General features: G+C 37.1%; 1 protein-coding gene across 10 annotated transcripts in view; it reads left to right on the top strand.

Moving 5' to 3' along the window:
• The window catches only part of PKM (pyruvate kinase M1/2), a 49885-nt gene that overhangs the window by 16399 nt on the left and 19558 nt on the right, over positions 1-13928 (top strand). For 3 of the 10 annotated variants that reach the window (XM_007478544.3, XM_007478543.3, XM_007478545.3), the window contains exons 1-3: positions 1668-1735; positions 5681-5800; positions 8713-8823. In XM_007478544.3, coding sequence (XP_007478606.1) covers positions 1683-1735; positions 5681-5800; positions 8713-8823 — 284 coding nt within the window. In that variant the 5' untranslated portion in view covers positions 1668-1682. Of the gene's footprint in view, positions 1-1623; positions 1736-5680; positions 5801-7423; positions 7552-8712; positions 8824-13928 lie in introns of those variants that run through there. The other 7 variants (XM_016427318.2, XM_056800383.1, XM_056800377.1 and 4 more) reach the window with 5 other exon arrangements.

Consider the following 13928-nt stretch of genomic DNA (forward strand, 5'->3'; position numbering starts at 1 on the left):
TTACATGCACATAAAGCATCTTAGCCTTTTGAAATTGTTAAAAAAAGTTTGGGATGGGAAGGGGTGAAAAGGAGAATTGAAGCTAACTATTGCAGGCATTGTAACAGGGTACAATTACATAATCTTTTCCTGAGGTAAAGAGAAGAGAGCGGGTGTTTCTTAGCTTTTTTTTTTCTTTAAAAGTTTTCATAATTTCCTGTTTTGTTCAGCTTTTGATCTCTGGTGAAAAAGCACTGGGCCAATATCTTGCCTCAGAATTTAAGACTTAGTCTGGGCTGTATTTACCTGGGTTGAAATACTCCCTTCATTTTAGGTAAGTACCATGGAAAAAGAGAAGGGAAAGTTCTGATGGAGGGCCCTAGATTTTCCCCTGACAATAGGACTTTAATTAGTGCTTAAGTAAGAGTTGCCTGGACCAGACTTCTCCATCTCTTTCTATCCCTCAAGCACGTAACTTCTGGTAACTCCGTGACTGCCTACTGCTGCTGATTGGCTGCCCTAGGATCTGTTACTCATGTTTTATTCATCACTCCCCCCCCCCCCCCCTTCTAGGTTTGGACGGAGAGTAAGAAACGTGGAGAGGTTTTCCTTTGTGTCCTAGGGGGAGATATTTGCCTGAATTCCTATACATTCTCTTTACTTTACCCTATCTCTTCTTGTATATTAAATATATACATTTGGTGCTGAGACTGGCATGCTTCATTTGGGGAAGGGGTTTTACTAGCAGGGGAAGATAACCCCTGGGTGCCCACTCCACGTGGTAATGCCTCAAGGCGAATGAGGTCCAGCATGGTAGTTATTAATGTCGTCATTTACCTGAGTATTACAAAAAATTAATCCAATGTTGCTCAGAACTTCTAGATATATGTGCAAGTTTTTTTTAATTTATGAAGAATTCAAGGAAATCTGGTTTTATCTTCCTCTGATTTAGGACAAAAATTCAAGCTCTGACTCACTTTCCTAGAAACTGTAAGCTTATGGCCACAGACTGTTAACTTATCTTTGGATGCCCTTGGCCTGGCACAGAAGAGCTTAAATGCTTTTTGAATTTAAGTTCACATTCCCACAACATCTAGAAACCCTCAGGTTTCCTCTGAGGGAAAAAATAGTCTCCTGAGATGGGGCATTGTTTATGAGGCAGCTAATAATGGAAAATTCCTATGCAATTTCCATTGGGACTGCAACAACTTTTACATCTGAAGATTGGCAAAAGTGAATTTCAATTCTCTCCCTACTCCCCCAATATGCCAATTTTATGTATGTTTTTTCCTTTGTACAATAGAATGTGAGCTCCTTGAGGGCCAGAGCAGTCTTGTGAGGCATCCCATTAGATGTTCCGGTACTAAATACTTGTTTGATATCATGTTAGTCTGGTTTTAAGATGTGTGGGTCTTAGATTTGCCTGCTTCTATAACATGTAATCCAGCATCTGCTAGTAGATGTACTGAGTTTCTGCTGCTAAAATTAGAGTAGTACAGTTAGACCCTTCTGGCATCCAAGGGTGTGGCTGTTCCCTAGGGCACAGAAAAGGGTGATTGTGATGCCTTTCCTTGTTAATCCTATTGGTTGCAAAAGTTTTGTCCTCTATCACAATCACAATAGGTGGTCAAGTAAATTACTTAAGAGGAAAGAAAAGACTTCTTATAAAAATAGTCACTATAAATTAGCAGGAATTAAGCAAGATGACTCACCATTTCAGGATAACAGCTTTTGAGAGGGCATTCTTTTTGGTTGGGTGAGTGGGGAAATTAGTGTGGCCCTTGCACACTTAAAAGCTTCCTTCCATTTTCTTTCATAGAATCTTAGGTGAATTATGCTCATCTCCTCAACATTCACTTCTTGAAGCAAAGTTGTCATCCAAACTAGATCCAACCTCTGTTCTAGGTTCCAAATCCCTTTCCATTGAGACTAAGGTGATAATGAGATAGCAAAGCATTTTGCCCCTACTAGTTAAATAGTGTCTTAACTCTCCATGAACACATGTATGGCAAAGGTAGTGGAGTAGTTTGCCATTTCCTTCTCCATATTTTACAGATGAACAAAATGGGGGCAAACAGGATGACTGAGGCCAGATCTGAACTCTAGAAAATGAGTCTTCCTGATTCTAAGCCCAGTTCTCTATTCACTGAACCATCTAGCTCAATTTTTTTTAAGGCTTTAGGATTCTAAGTTATCCTACAACTATGATTGAGGTAGGAAGTACAAATATCACCATTTTACCAATGGGGAAGCTAAGACTTGGGTGGTGACGCTTATGTCTACTAAGTAAAGAACTTAGGTTACATCCTCACTATTTTTTCATGAATTTGAAATCTAGAAATGATTAAATGAAGTCTTGTATATATAGTATCTTAGTTTTTTGAAAGAAACTTACCTCCACTTAAAAAGGGAACATGAAAAAGGGAGATGAAATTACAGAACTTAATTGCATAAGTTATGATATTTACATGATTAATATAGGGATACCCTCCTAAAGCATCCAGCACATTCTTCTCCAATTTGTTGCAATAGAGTGGGATAATTCCTTTTATATTGGAAAAGGTTTATTGTAATTTTTAAAACATTTGACCCTTAAATCCAAGTGCATAATATGACTTGGCAAATTAAAAAAAATATGAAGCCATATGTTGTACCTTTAGTTAGTTTGCCTTTCTCACATACTCATAGCATTAAACAAGAGTCCATAGACAGCTCATGACTGCATTAATTTTTTAAGGAAATGGGGAAACAAATTAGCTGAAGCCAGTGGGAAATGCTTAAAGTTCAACTTGTAAAACCTGCTTCAATTTTAATTTTACTTTAACCTCAAAGAAAATCAAGAGCATATTTGATTTAACTGAGGAAAATTAGCTAAATGAAGAGGAAAATGCTTTATTTCAAATGATTTCCTTTGGTTTTCTGGAACTCAAATAAACCTTTTTAGGGTATGGGAAGGTAATGTTTCAGGCCTTTGTTTTGAATTTCTTTATAAAAGGTACCAAATTAGGTATTCATAGATGATATTGTAGAGTCCAGGGGTCAGCAGTTTTGATCATTGCTTATAGAGTTCTTGAAAGTATAGGAGCTAGACAGAATCTAGACTCTTACTAAGGGTTTAATCTCCACCTCCCCCCCCCCCCAAGAAAACCAACACAACAACCTGGTATCTTATTTGCTCATGACTGTCTTTTCCCCTTTTTCTAAATGTCTTATTACCGGGAAATTCCAGTTCATTACGTTTTCAGCAATTTATTTTGGTAGGATGATTAAAAAAATTTTTTAGACTGTATTGTGAGGTCAAATTAAGCAGTGACCTTTAAGTATTTCTTAAAATGTGGATCCTCAGATAACAGGCTGCTCCATTTCCCCACCCCCATCCCCAGTAAAGAGAGGCTTGAACAGCTTTGGAGGGGAGTTGGTTTTTTTTTTTTTGGGCTACAGAACTGCAGTGTGATGTGCTGACTGGCACGTAGGGAGACTGCAGTACCTACCACTGGCCAGCAAAGACAGGAAGCCAAACAGTCTAGGAAGAACTCAGTGATTTTTTTATGAAAGGCAACAGAGCTGTAATGGTTTTTAATGAATGGCAAAGCACTTGCTTGGTGGAATTAGGTAGTCTGGTTCTGAGGCCAGTTAATCATGAATTTTGAAGACAAATGTATTATACAGGGTGATTTTAAAAAAACTTTGAAAAGTTACTCTACTAGATTGGGGGAGGGGTGTGATTCTTCACTGCATGTGCACTGCTGGGCCAAGCCAAAGAGACTTTACCAACTGGGATATCAAATTACCCCAGATCAGATTTCCCTCCATCTTCTCCAGACACCTATTGTTCTACAGTATGTGGCTAAAGGAGGTCTTTTGATCCTTAACTATGTAGTATAATGTCCACATGGTATGGTGTGAAGGAAAAGGAGTAGATAGATGGGGGGAGGACCGTAGAGCTATGCCAAATGTATACTGAGCTCCCCAAAGCAGAGGCTGGCAAATTTGGACCAAATCTTATTTTTGTATGACTCAGATTAAGAATGTTATAAATTTTTAAATAAAGTTTTGATGTATTCAAAAATTTAAAAAAATCAGCTCGGATGCCAGCTACTACCCCAACCTTTTCTGGTTTAAATATGGTTTTGCTTAATACAACTTCCTTTTTTATGTGTCAACTCATGACATGATTTAAGCATTCAGTAGGGTAGGTGTGTATATTTTTGTATTTCTGAGTACCTATAGCATAGTGCCTAGCTCATAATCCGCATTTAATACCTTGTAAACAGGTAAACAGATATTAATACAGATTAATATCTGTTTACCTTGTTAAAAACAAGGGGGTGACTGTCAGCTCAAATGGTACTTATTTCCCCTTTTTTGTTTTAAATTAGTTTTAGTTTGTAGTTAGGCTATGATATTGTGTTTAGGTTTAAATACCAATTTCAGAAAGACTGAGATTAGAAGATTAGTGACCAAGATGGAGAAGGAAGAAAATTTTGATTTTATTGGGCCAGAGACCAAAACCAGGAGTGATTGTTGGAAGTTAAAATGAGAGAAACTTAAACTTAATATCAATAAAATGACAATTTGACCCTGATCAGTTTATATCCATGTCAGACAAGAATTCATTACATATTTACAAAGTTTCTGGCACTGCTGGGCTCTGGGGAAATAGACGAAAACAGGTGGGGCAACTAGGTGGCTCAATGGATTGAGATCAGACCTAGAGAAAGCAGGTCTTGGGTTCAGATGGCTTAGATACTTTGTAGTTGACCCATGGCAAGTCTCTTAATCCACATTGTCTACTGCTCTTCTGTCTTTGAATCAATTCCAAGACTAGAAGATAAGGGTTTAAAAGAAAATGGAAAACAGTTCTTGCCCTCAGGGAGTTCATATTTTTGGGTAGCAGGAAATGAAAAGAACTGGGAGGTTCTGGAGAAACTTGGCACTTATGCTAAGTGGAAAGAAAAGGAATTCTTAAGCCATAGGTGGAGGCTGGGGGAGGCAAGAGCATTCAGGCATGGAGAACAGTCTGTGCAAAAGCAGAGGAAGGGGTAGGTAGGATATTGAAAATAATGAATTCTGAAGAGCAGCAAATAGGCAGTTTTGAGTTAGAACCCTGTCTGGAAAGACAAGATTGGAGCCATATTATAAAAAGTTTGAGCAGACAAGGATGAGTTACAATCTGCATCATTGGGAAGAACTTCGATGGGAAGAAATCGATGAGGTCACAGGCTTATTTGAGAACCTCATTCATGAAAAACTGATAAGAGCTGTCCAAAAAATGGAAGGGGTGGGTAGCTTCAAAAGTCTTAAGGCAGACGCATAGATGACCACTTAAGCCCATGTCATGTTTGGGCTCACTGGAGATTGTGGGGGGGGCAGTTAATGGGTTGAGCTTTTGAAGTCCATTACAACTTTAAATTCTGTGACTCAGAATGTGGGCCCTGGCACTTGTGAAAGTCCTTTAGAAAACTACATCTATGCTGTTTAATGACACATTCTGACAGAATTGTTGTAAGTTTGATGAATTAATTTTCTTCAAAGAAGGAATTACATTATTCAGAGGATATAACCTTTGTTGCCACCTATGCTGAATTAGCCAAATATATGACCCAAATAGAGTGCAATCCCAAGTATTTTGAGGGATAACTTGGAAAGGTTTTATTCTCCCCTTTTAAATTACAACTCTCTTAACTCACAAATAATACAGGCATTTTATTTTCGAAGTAAGAGCTACCAAGACCAAAAACATTGGCTTTAGATCTATCACCAGCACAATACAACACCCAACACGTCGCCTGTATGAAAGACAATTCCAGCGAGACAACATGTACGTGAAGTTGCGACAGTTTAGCCTAAATCTATTTTCAGTGTTCTCAAGACTTTCAGTATATTTGTTTCAGTATATTTGAACAATGTTGCATTGTAACATAACATGAATTCTCTATTGTAGTGATTAAATAGATGAGCTAAAATTAGAATGCATGTTGAAGTGCACAATACATACAACTTGAGCTTTCAAAGCTGGAAGTGTTGGAATATAGTGTGAATGTGACTTTCAAAGGTACATGGGCGGGGGGAACGGGGACTGCATGTCCCAGTGAAATAGTTTGGAACAAAGATGCTTTCTGTTTTAAAAATCATTAAAGAAAATCGGTACTTATTTCTTAAAATTATCTTCCTTGGTTGAAGCCTTTTCTCTGACTGAAATCCAGAGCAGATTGATTATACTGATGAATTACTTCTGGTTTCTGACTACATCCTATTAAGATAATGGGTTTAAAGCTAGAAAATACTTAATTCAATTTCCTCATTTTATACATAATATACATAAATAAACTGAGGCCAACAAAGTTAAATGACATGTCCAAGGTCAGATAGATGACAAATCTGGTACATTTTCCCATAAGCCATATTGGAATTCTGGGCTTCCAAAATTTGAATGTAAATTTTCCCCCTGAATATATCTCCTGTTTAAAATGGGAATTCTTATTTCCAGTCCAATGCCAACAATTAGTAAATGGTTTGATTATTAATTTCTGCCAGAAGGAAAACAGAATCTTAGAATTTGTTAGTAACATCTTCCTATTTTCTTTTACTCTTTATGTAGAGGAGGGAGAGGGAAATCATCTACTTGGTAGGGAAGGGGGATGGGACCAAGGACCTTGTTAAGAGATGGTTAGTGGCATAAGAAATGTCTAGAATACCAGTTTGGATAGGGACAATGAAAGCTGGAAATAGAATTAACCAAAAATGGAGGTTAACAAAGGATTTGGGTCAGTGAAATTAAGTTAAAATAAACCATAAGCGGAGCCTTTTTGACGATTGTAGGTTTAAAACTTAGTCATTCAGGATCTGAGTAATACAGGATTGAACATTATCTTAAGTCTTAAGTGCAAACTTTAGGATTTAACTACTTTTCAAGACTTAATTCAGAGGAGCAGCTATGTAGCAGTGTATATAGCATGCTAAATCTGGAGTCAAGGACCTGGGTTCAAAATTGGCCTGAGATACTTCCTAGTGGTGTGACCCTGAGCAAGTCTCTTAACCCCACCCCCCATTGCCTAGCCTTGACCATCACTCTTTTGACTTAGAACCAATACACAGTAGTCATTCTAAGATAGAAGGTAAGGGTTTAAAAAAAGAGCTTTTATTTTTATTTTTTTACTTTCATCATTGATTCCATATATAATGTTTCTTGGATCCCCCCCCCCCCCAATCAACTAAGAATTCAGGAAAAATCTTGGCTTCATTCTCCACTCCTAGCCCCATTTCTTTTCTATTTATTTCCTGACAAACTGAGCCTAATTCCTGTAGTTTGTTTTGGGACAGACTACAAATACATGCCTTTTGTCCTTCTCTAACTGTCTAACCAGTCCTAATCTTGATGCATTGTGAAATAAAATGATAATAAATACAAGAGACTGACTAATGGGAAAATCTCATTTTTCGTAAAGGTATTTTCCCCATGGCTGTAAGGAAGATCCTGGTGCATTGGCACAGGCTTGGGACTAGGGCATCACTATCAGGAAAGATTCTTGGCCAGTATAAATTGAGAAATTGGATAACTGCTAGTTGGAGGTGGATTCTGCATGTCTTTGCCTCTTGAGGAGGGTGCAGTAATGAGTCAGCTGCCTGATTAAGCCATTCTGCATGTGCTGGCAGGAAGCTATTCTGAAATCTGCTGAGAAGAGGGGAAGCAAGCTCCCTGGGATCCTCTCTGATACCACATATCTTGACTTTTCCACAAAACTGGATGTGGGGGTGGGGTGAATGAGAGGAGAATGTTGGAATTCTTAGAAACACAAAGGTCTAGTTAACTCTAAAAACATAGCCCAGAGGAAATCTGGAGCTAATCCTGGTAATTGATTTTTAATTAAACAAATCTTCCTGTTCCTCTAAAAATTATGTACTATGCTAAATTATATGGGACTTGGGAAATGTTCTGATGATAGAATAAATAAGGAACTTTGGTCTACTTAGATAATATACTGCCTTAAGTAATTTATTCAAGGATTATTGCTTCAATTTCATGGTCAGAAATATTACAACTCTTAGAGGAAAGAGAAAGGGTCATTTTCAGCTTTACTGAACATCAGTAAAGTTTAAAGAGGTTGAAGATTTCAGTGAGTTGAGAACTGAGTTGTAGCCCCAAAATATTGATATGATTTAGATAAGATTCTAGGGAGGAGAGAAACCATTCTAAGTAGGGTTACTAACAAAAAGCTTCTAACAATAGTAAGAGAAACACTTATGGGTTAGAATTTGAGAATAGTGAAAAATAGTAGGGTGGAATAAGATTGTGAGATAGCTTCTAAAAACTTCCACTTCAAGCTGGAATTTATGGATAAGGTCTGAAAGCAGAAGAAAGCACCGGAATGGAAGCAGCTGAAAATAAAAGGGTTTTGTCCCTGACAAAGAAACAACTAAGAGAAATAAGAGGTTGTAAGCATAGCTAGGTAAATAGTTCCTATTCAAATGGATAAATTGGGAAGTATATGTATCTTTTAGCCTACACTGAATTTTCTGTATCTGAAATAATTAGAATGAAGATAGTGTTGAAGAGAGGATACTAGGTGATGGGGTAGCAGGCATTATTAATATATCCAGCTTTTTTAATACTCATAAGATTAGAAGCTTTTGCAGCCCATGGAAAACCCAGTTGTTAAGGCAATTCCCTCATAATCACAATGTTTGGCTTTTTAATGTACTTCAGACACTTAGTTATTTAATCTTTTGCAGCTCTTCAAGACAAGAATCGATCTACACTTCTGGGTTTACGTTCCAGTTCCAGTCGCTGAGTTTAACTCAAACAGAAAGCAGTAGTAAGGAGGAACCATCCAAACAACAAAGGTATCCAATTTTTTCTTGTACATACTGGCAGCCATTACTACATATAGATTATTTTGTCACCTAAGCAAGAAGCAAGAATCAGACATTTTAAGTTTTTAAAAATAAGGTTGCAATTTATTGACCAACCTAGAACTTAAATCATTTCAAACCTAGGGAAGGGGAAAACATTGGAAAGAAATTACTTACAAATATGTGGGGCCTGGTGATATTAACCATTACTTTTAAATAACCTTGACTATACTATTGAAATATTTAGGCAGACTAATTCTCTTTAGAGGTAGGGAATTTCAGATGGAAGGAATGTCATTGTCTATCCAACTCATAATCTGAGAAACAAATCATCTTTACAATTCAAACAAGTGTTTGCTTGGTCTTCTCTTGGAAGTCCTATAGATCAAAGGGAAAACTTATGTCTAGAAGATTCTCATTTCGTTTTGAATACTTCTTAATTGGGACCTTAATATCAGATATCTGGTTCAGGCCCACATTCCCTTTTGTCTAGACTATTGCAATAACCTACTGGCTGGACTTCTGCTTCCAAGGCTATCCTCAATTCAGCCTATTCTCCACTTAACTGTCAAATTGCTCTTCCTAAAGTCTGTTTGATCACAGACTACACACACAAACACACATCCAATTCAATTCCAGTGTCTTCCTATTAAATCCAGGATCAAATATAAAATCTTGTTTGGCTTTCAAAGTCCTATGTAACCTGGCTTCTTATCCTTCCAATTTCTTATACTTTACCCTCTTCCACAGAATCTTTGTTCACAACCTGGATGTCTCCTCAATTATGAAAGTAGAAGTTACTTATATGACCATGTAGTTCATGAGCAGACACTACACTATCTTTGATCCTGTGACCATGGCTTCCTGTTGTCCTTGCACAAAGAGTGGGAGTTTTCATAGTCTTGTTTCTCTTTGCTCTTTGTTTCTTTCCATCAAGTTTTACCTTTGGCAAGAAGCCTTAGTTACACTTCCCTCTGAAACTATAGCTACTTTATACTCTGCATACATCTTATTTTTTATTTTTATATGGGTATCTGCAAATGATCTTCCACATTAGTTTATGGGCTTTTCAAGGATAGACTGTCTTTTGCCTTTCTTTGTATCCTTAGTGCTTAGCATATAATGGGCGCTGAATAAATCAGTCAATTGACTTCTTAATTCTGTCATTTTGACATTTGAAAACTGATTATCCCTTCCACAGGACAGCCCTCCAGATCCTTGAAGATACTTATTATATTTACCCTGAGTCTTTAGACTATATGTTCCCTTTCATTCAGTTGTTCCTTGTATAACATCAACAGTCCCTTTGTCTTCACCATCCTTTGTATGCCCTACAATTTAGCAATGACTTCCCTGAATTCTGCCACTTATGTTTATGAGCACAATACTCCCAAGTAGAGGTTATTTGGGACAGACTATTAAGGTTTTTGTCTCTTTCCTAGCCATGTTAAACCTCTTAAGGAATACCTTGGTTGTTCAGTTATATCAGTAATTCATCAAGCATGTAGCTCTCTACAAACACTGGGTCTGTTTATTGCTGCCTGACCATAATTATACATGTAAAGTTGATATCATGAACCCAAAATATTAGATTTTACATTTATCCTAATTAAGACTCATCTTAGTGGATTCAAATCAATGTTCTACTTTGTTAAGATCCTTGGAATCACATTCTGAAAATTTAGGAAGCATGCCATCTGGCTTTATTAAAGTCATTGATAAAAAAATGTAAAAGTGGTAAAAGGGCCACAGACATACTTGGGACAACTCCACTGGAGTGAGACCATTTTTTCAAGGTGGTATCTATTAGTAATTACCTATAAGTAGAAATGAAATGTTATATATACACATATCTTTTTGTCAAATGGTGCCATCTTTGTGAGAGGAAGAAAGGAGAGAGAACTGGGTATTTTAATGTAACTTTTTTTAAGATAAAGTAATGAAAAAGTTTAAAATATTACTAGAACTACTAAAATGTGATGCAGAGACAACATAAGCACATGCTGTTGGAAAAATGATGTTGGTAGATAATTCAGGGCTACCAAATCTTAAAGGATTGTTATTTTTTTTTTAAACCCTTACCTTCTGTCTTGGAGTCAATACTGTGTATTGGCTCCAAGGCAGAAGAGTAGTAAGGGCTAGGCAATGAGGGTCAAGTGACTTGCCCAAGGTCACACAGCTGGGAAGTGTCTGAGGCCAGATTTGAACCTAGGACATCCCATCTCTAGGGCTGGTTCTCAATCCACTGAGCTACCCAGCTGCCCCCTTGATTTTTTTTTTTTTAATCATCTGAAGGGGGAAAAAAATCAAGATGCCCACACACACACATACAAACCATAAAGGTTTGAAGGGGAAGAAAAAGAAAGGTGTATATGACAAATGCCTTGAATAACACATTGAGGTATTAAAACAATTAAATCATTACAGTTAAAAACAAATTATAGCAAACAATTCATTCATTGAAATTGAGGAAGAAGCTAATAATTGCTCACTTGGAAGTAAATAGATAAGTCACAATCTGACTGTCTCCAAGTTTGAAATAGAAGTTACATGATTGTTATTTCAGGAGCAGACTGTCTTGATGGCAGAAGGATTTCTAGAATATCATAATGGTCAAATGCTATACTGTTACTTTATTACTTCTATCCTGGTGATTTAGTGTTATTCTGTTACTGCCTTCTTTTTTCCCCTGATACTTTTAACTTCCTTAGGATTAAGGAGGTAGAACATATATACTGTAAATAGTTTCACCTAGATTTTTAACAGAGCATTTTTTATCAGTTATTTGTCAGTAAGAAATGGAAAGAGATAGCTCTAGAGTGATAAGTATATTTAGAATGGGTGGAATAGATAGATAGATAGATAGATAGATAGATAGATAGATAGATAGATAGATAGATAGATAGATAGGTAGATGAATATGACATTTTATTTTAAGATAAGGGAAGGGAATTGGAATGATCTATCTAAACCCAAAATCAAGTTGTAAACCCACACTAATATTTCTCTACCTACAAATCTACTTCCTACAACTAGTTAAATTAACTCCCTTAGTAACAGGAACAGGGTTCAAAGGAATGTCTCACTGAGTTGTCCTCTGGAGTCTTAAGTAGCTCTATTGGAAATCACTCAGCATCAACAGGATTCACAGGCAGAATCACAAGGAAAGCCACAGGAGAAAGAATATCTAGCTCTCTAGGTTCACCCCAGAAGAACCAGACAGAAACTCCTGGCTGCTTAACTGTCTCAGAAGAAACTGCCTATCTCTTCTCCAGAGTTCTGGAACCTTGCTCTTGCTTCTGCTCTGCAGGATTTCCTACTCCTGCTTTGTAACATTGCTCTTGCTCCTGCTAATTTCCTCTAACAATTAATGAACCAATGTCAACTTTGAAAGATTGTCCAAGGAATCTCTGGTGGCTTTATGCTGCTTAATTTTTTTTTTATCAAGAACTTTGATAGTTATATAGATGGCATGCTTTTAAAATTCCCATGATGGAAAGCTTATAACAGCAGCAAATATGCTGAATGACAATCAGGATTCAAAAAGATCTTGAAAGGCTTTATTTTAAAAAGAGGCTTTTAAAAGAAAGGCAGTGTGATACAGTCTTGTCTGTCCTCACTACCCTGGTATCAAGCCAAATCTGGAGTATTATGTTCATTTATGTATGGATGGCACATTTTAGGAAAGAGATTGATGAAATGATTTAGCTAAAAGGATAAAGGGACTATGGAAATATTTTTTCTTTTTTTTTTTTTACATATTTTCCCCCCATGGTTACATGATTTCTGTCTTCCCCTTTTCCCTCCCTCCTCCTGTAGTTGACAAGTAATTTCACTGGGTTATACATGTATTATCCCTCAACCTATTTCATATTCATTTTTGTTATAGAGTAGTCCTTTATTTTTTAAAAGTTTTTACCTTCCATCTTGGAATCAATACTGTGTATTTGTTCCAAGGCAGAAGAGTGGTAAGGGCTAGGCAATGGGGGTTACCTGACTTGCCCAGGATCACACAGCTGGGAAGTGTCTTGGTCAGATTTGAACAGAGGACCTTCAGTCTCTAGGCCTGGCTCTCAATCCACTGAGATACCCAGCTTATCCCCTAGAGTAATCTTTTAAAACCAAAACCTTAAATCACATACCCATATGAACAAGTCATAAATCATGCTTTCTTTAGCATTTCTACTCCAACAGTTGGTACTCTAGCTCTGGATAATATTCTTATAAGTCTCAGAATTGTCCTGGATCACTATATTGCTGTAAGTAGTAGTCTTCATTTTTGAATATCCCACAATGTTTCAGTTCTTGTTTATAATCTACTGGTTCTGCTTATTTCATTCTGCATCAGTTTCATGTAGGTCTTTGGACTGGGGATATTTATCTTAGAAACTAGAATACTCAGGTAGGAGATAGCTAGGAATCTTGAAGTATTTGAAAGGCTATTATATGCAGAAACGATTATGTCTTGCCCTGTTTGGTCCCAGAGGGCAAAATAAGGATTAATGGGTAGGAACTATAAAGAAGCAATTTTATGCTTGATAGTTAAAGAGGTACTTCAGGAGTGGTGGGAGGATGGTCTTCCAGCTAAGGCAATGACTCAGCTTCTTGATGCTATAGAAGAGATATGAATTGGACTAGATCACCTGAGGTTTATTCCAACTCATATTCTCTGTATCAGTCATCTTTCTCCTGAATGACCACCACCTATATACTCAAAAAGTCATGGATTGTCTTTGCATCAAAGTAAATTGGAATCTTATAACAAATCAAAATTCTATTGTACTCAATGTGGAAATAATGCTATATTCCTAGCCAAGGGTGAAAGGTTTGTAACTTCCTAGTAGAAATCATTTTGGATTAGATGGCACAGTGGTGACAATCTTTTGCCTCTTGTCCTTAAGCTCTTCCATTTGGGGGGGAGGTAAGGGGGACCTGAATAAACTTCCTTCTGGATCACATTCTGACATGGTTGAGCCTGCCTGGGCATATGGTTTTCCCAATTGAGGCCTGGCCTTCAGTGCCTATATATTTCTAGTCTCAACTCTTGTTTTTAGAGCAGCTGGCCAAAGACTACAGTTCCAGATGGCACTCTTCAG

This window comes from Monodelphis domestica, chromosome 1 (genome assembly GCF_027887165.1).
Source record: "Monodelphis domestica isolate mMonDom1 chromosome 1, mMonDom1.pri, whole genome shotgun sequence".
Taxonomy (NCBI): domain Eukaryota; kingdom Metazoa; phylum Chordata; class Mammalia; order Didelphimorphia; family Didelphidae; genus Monodelphis; species Monodelphis domestica.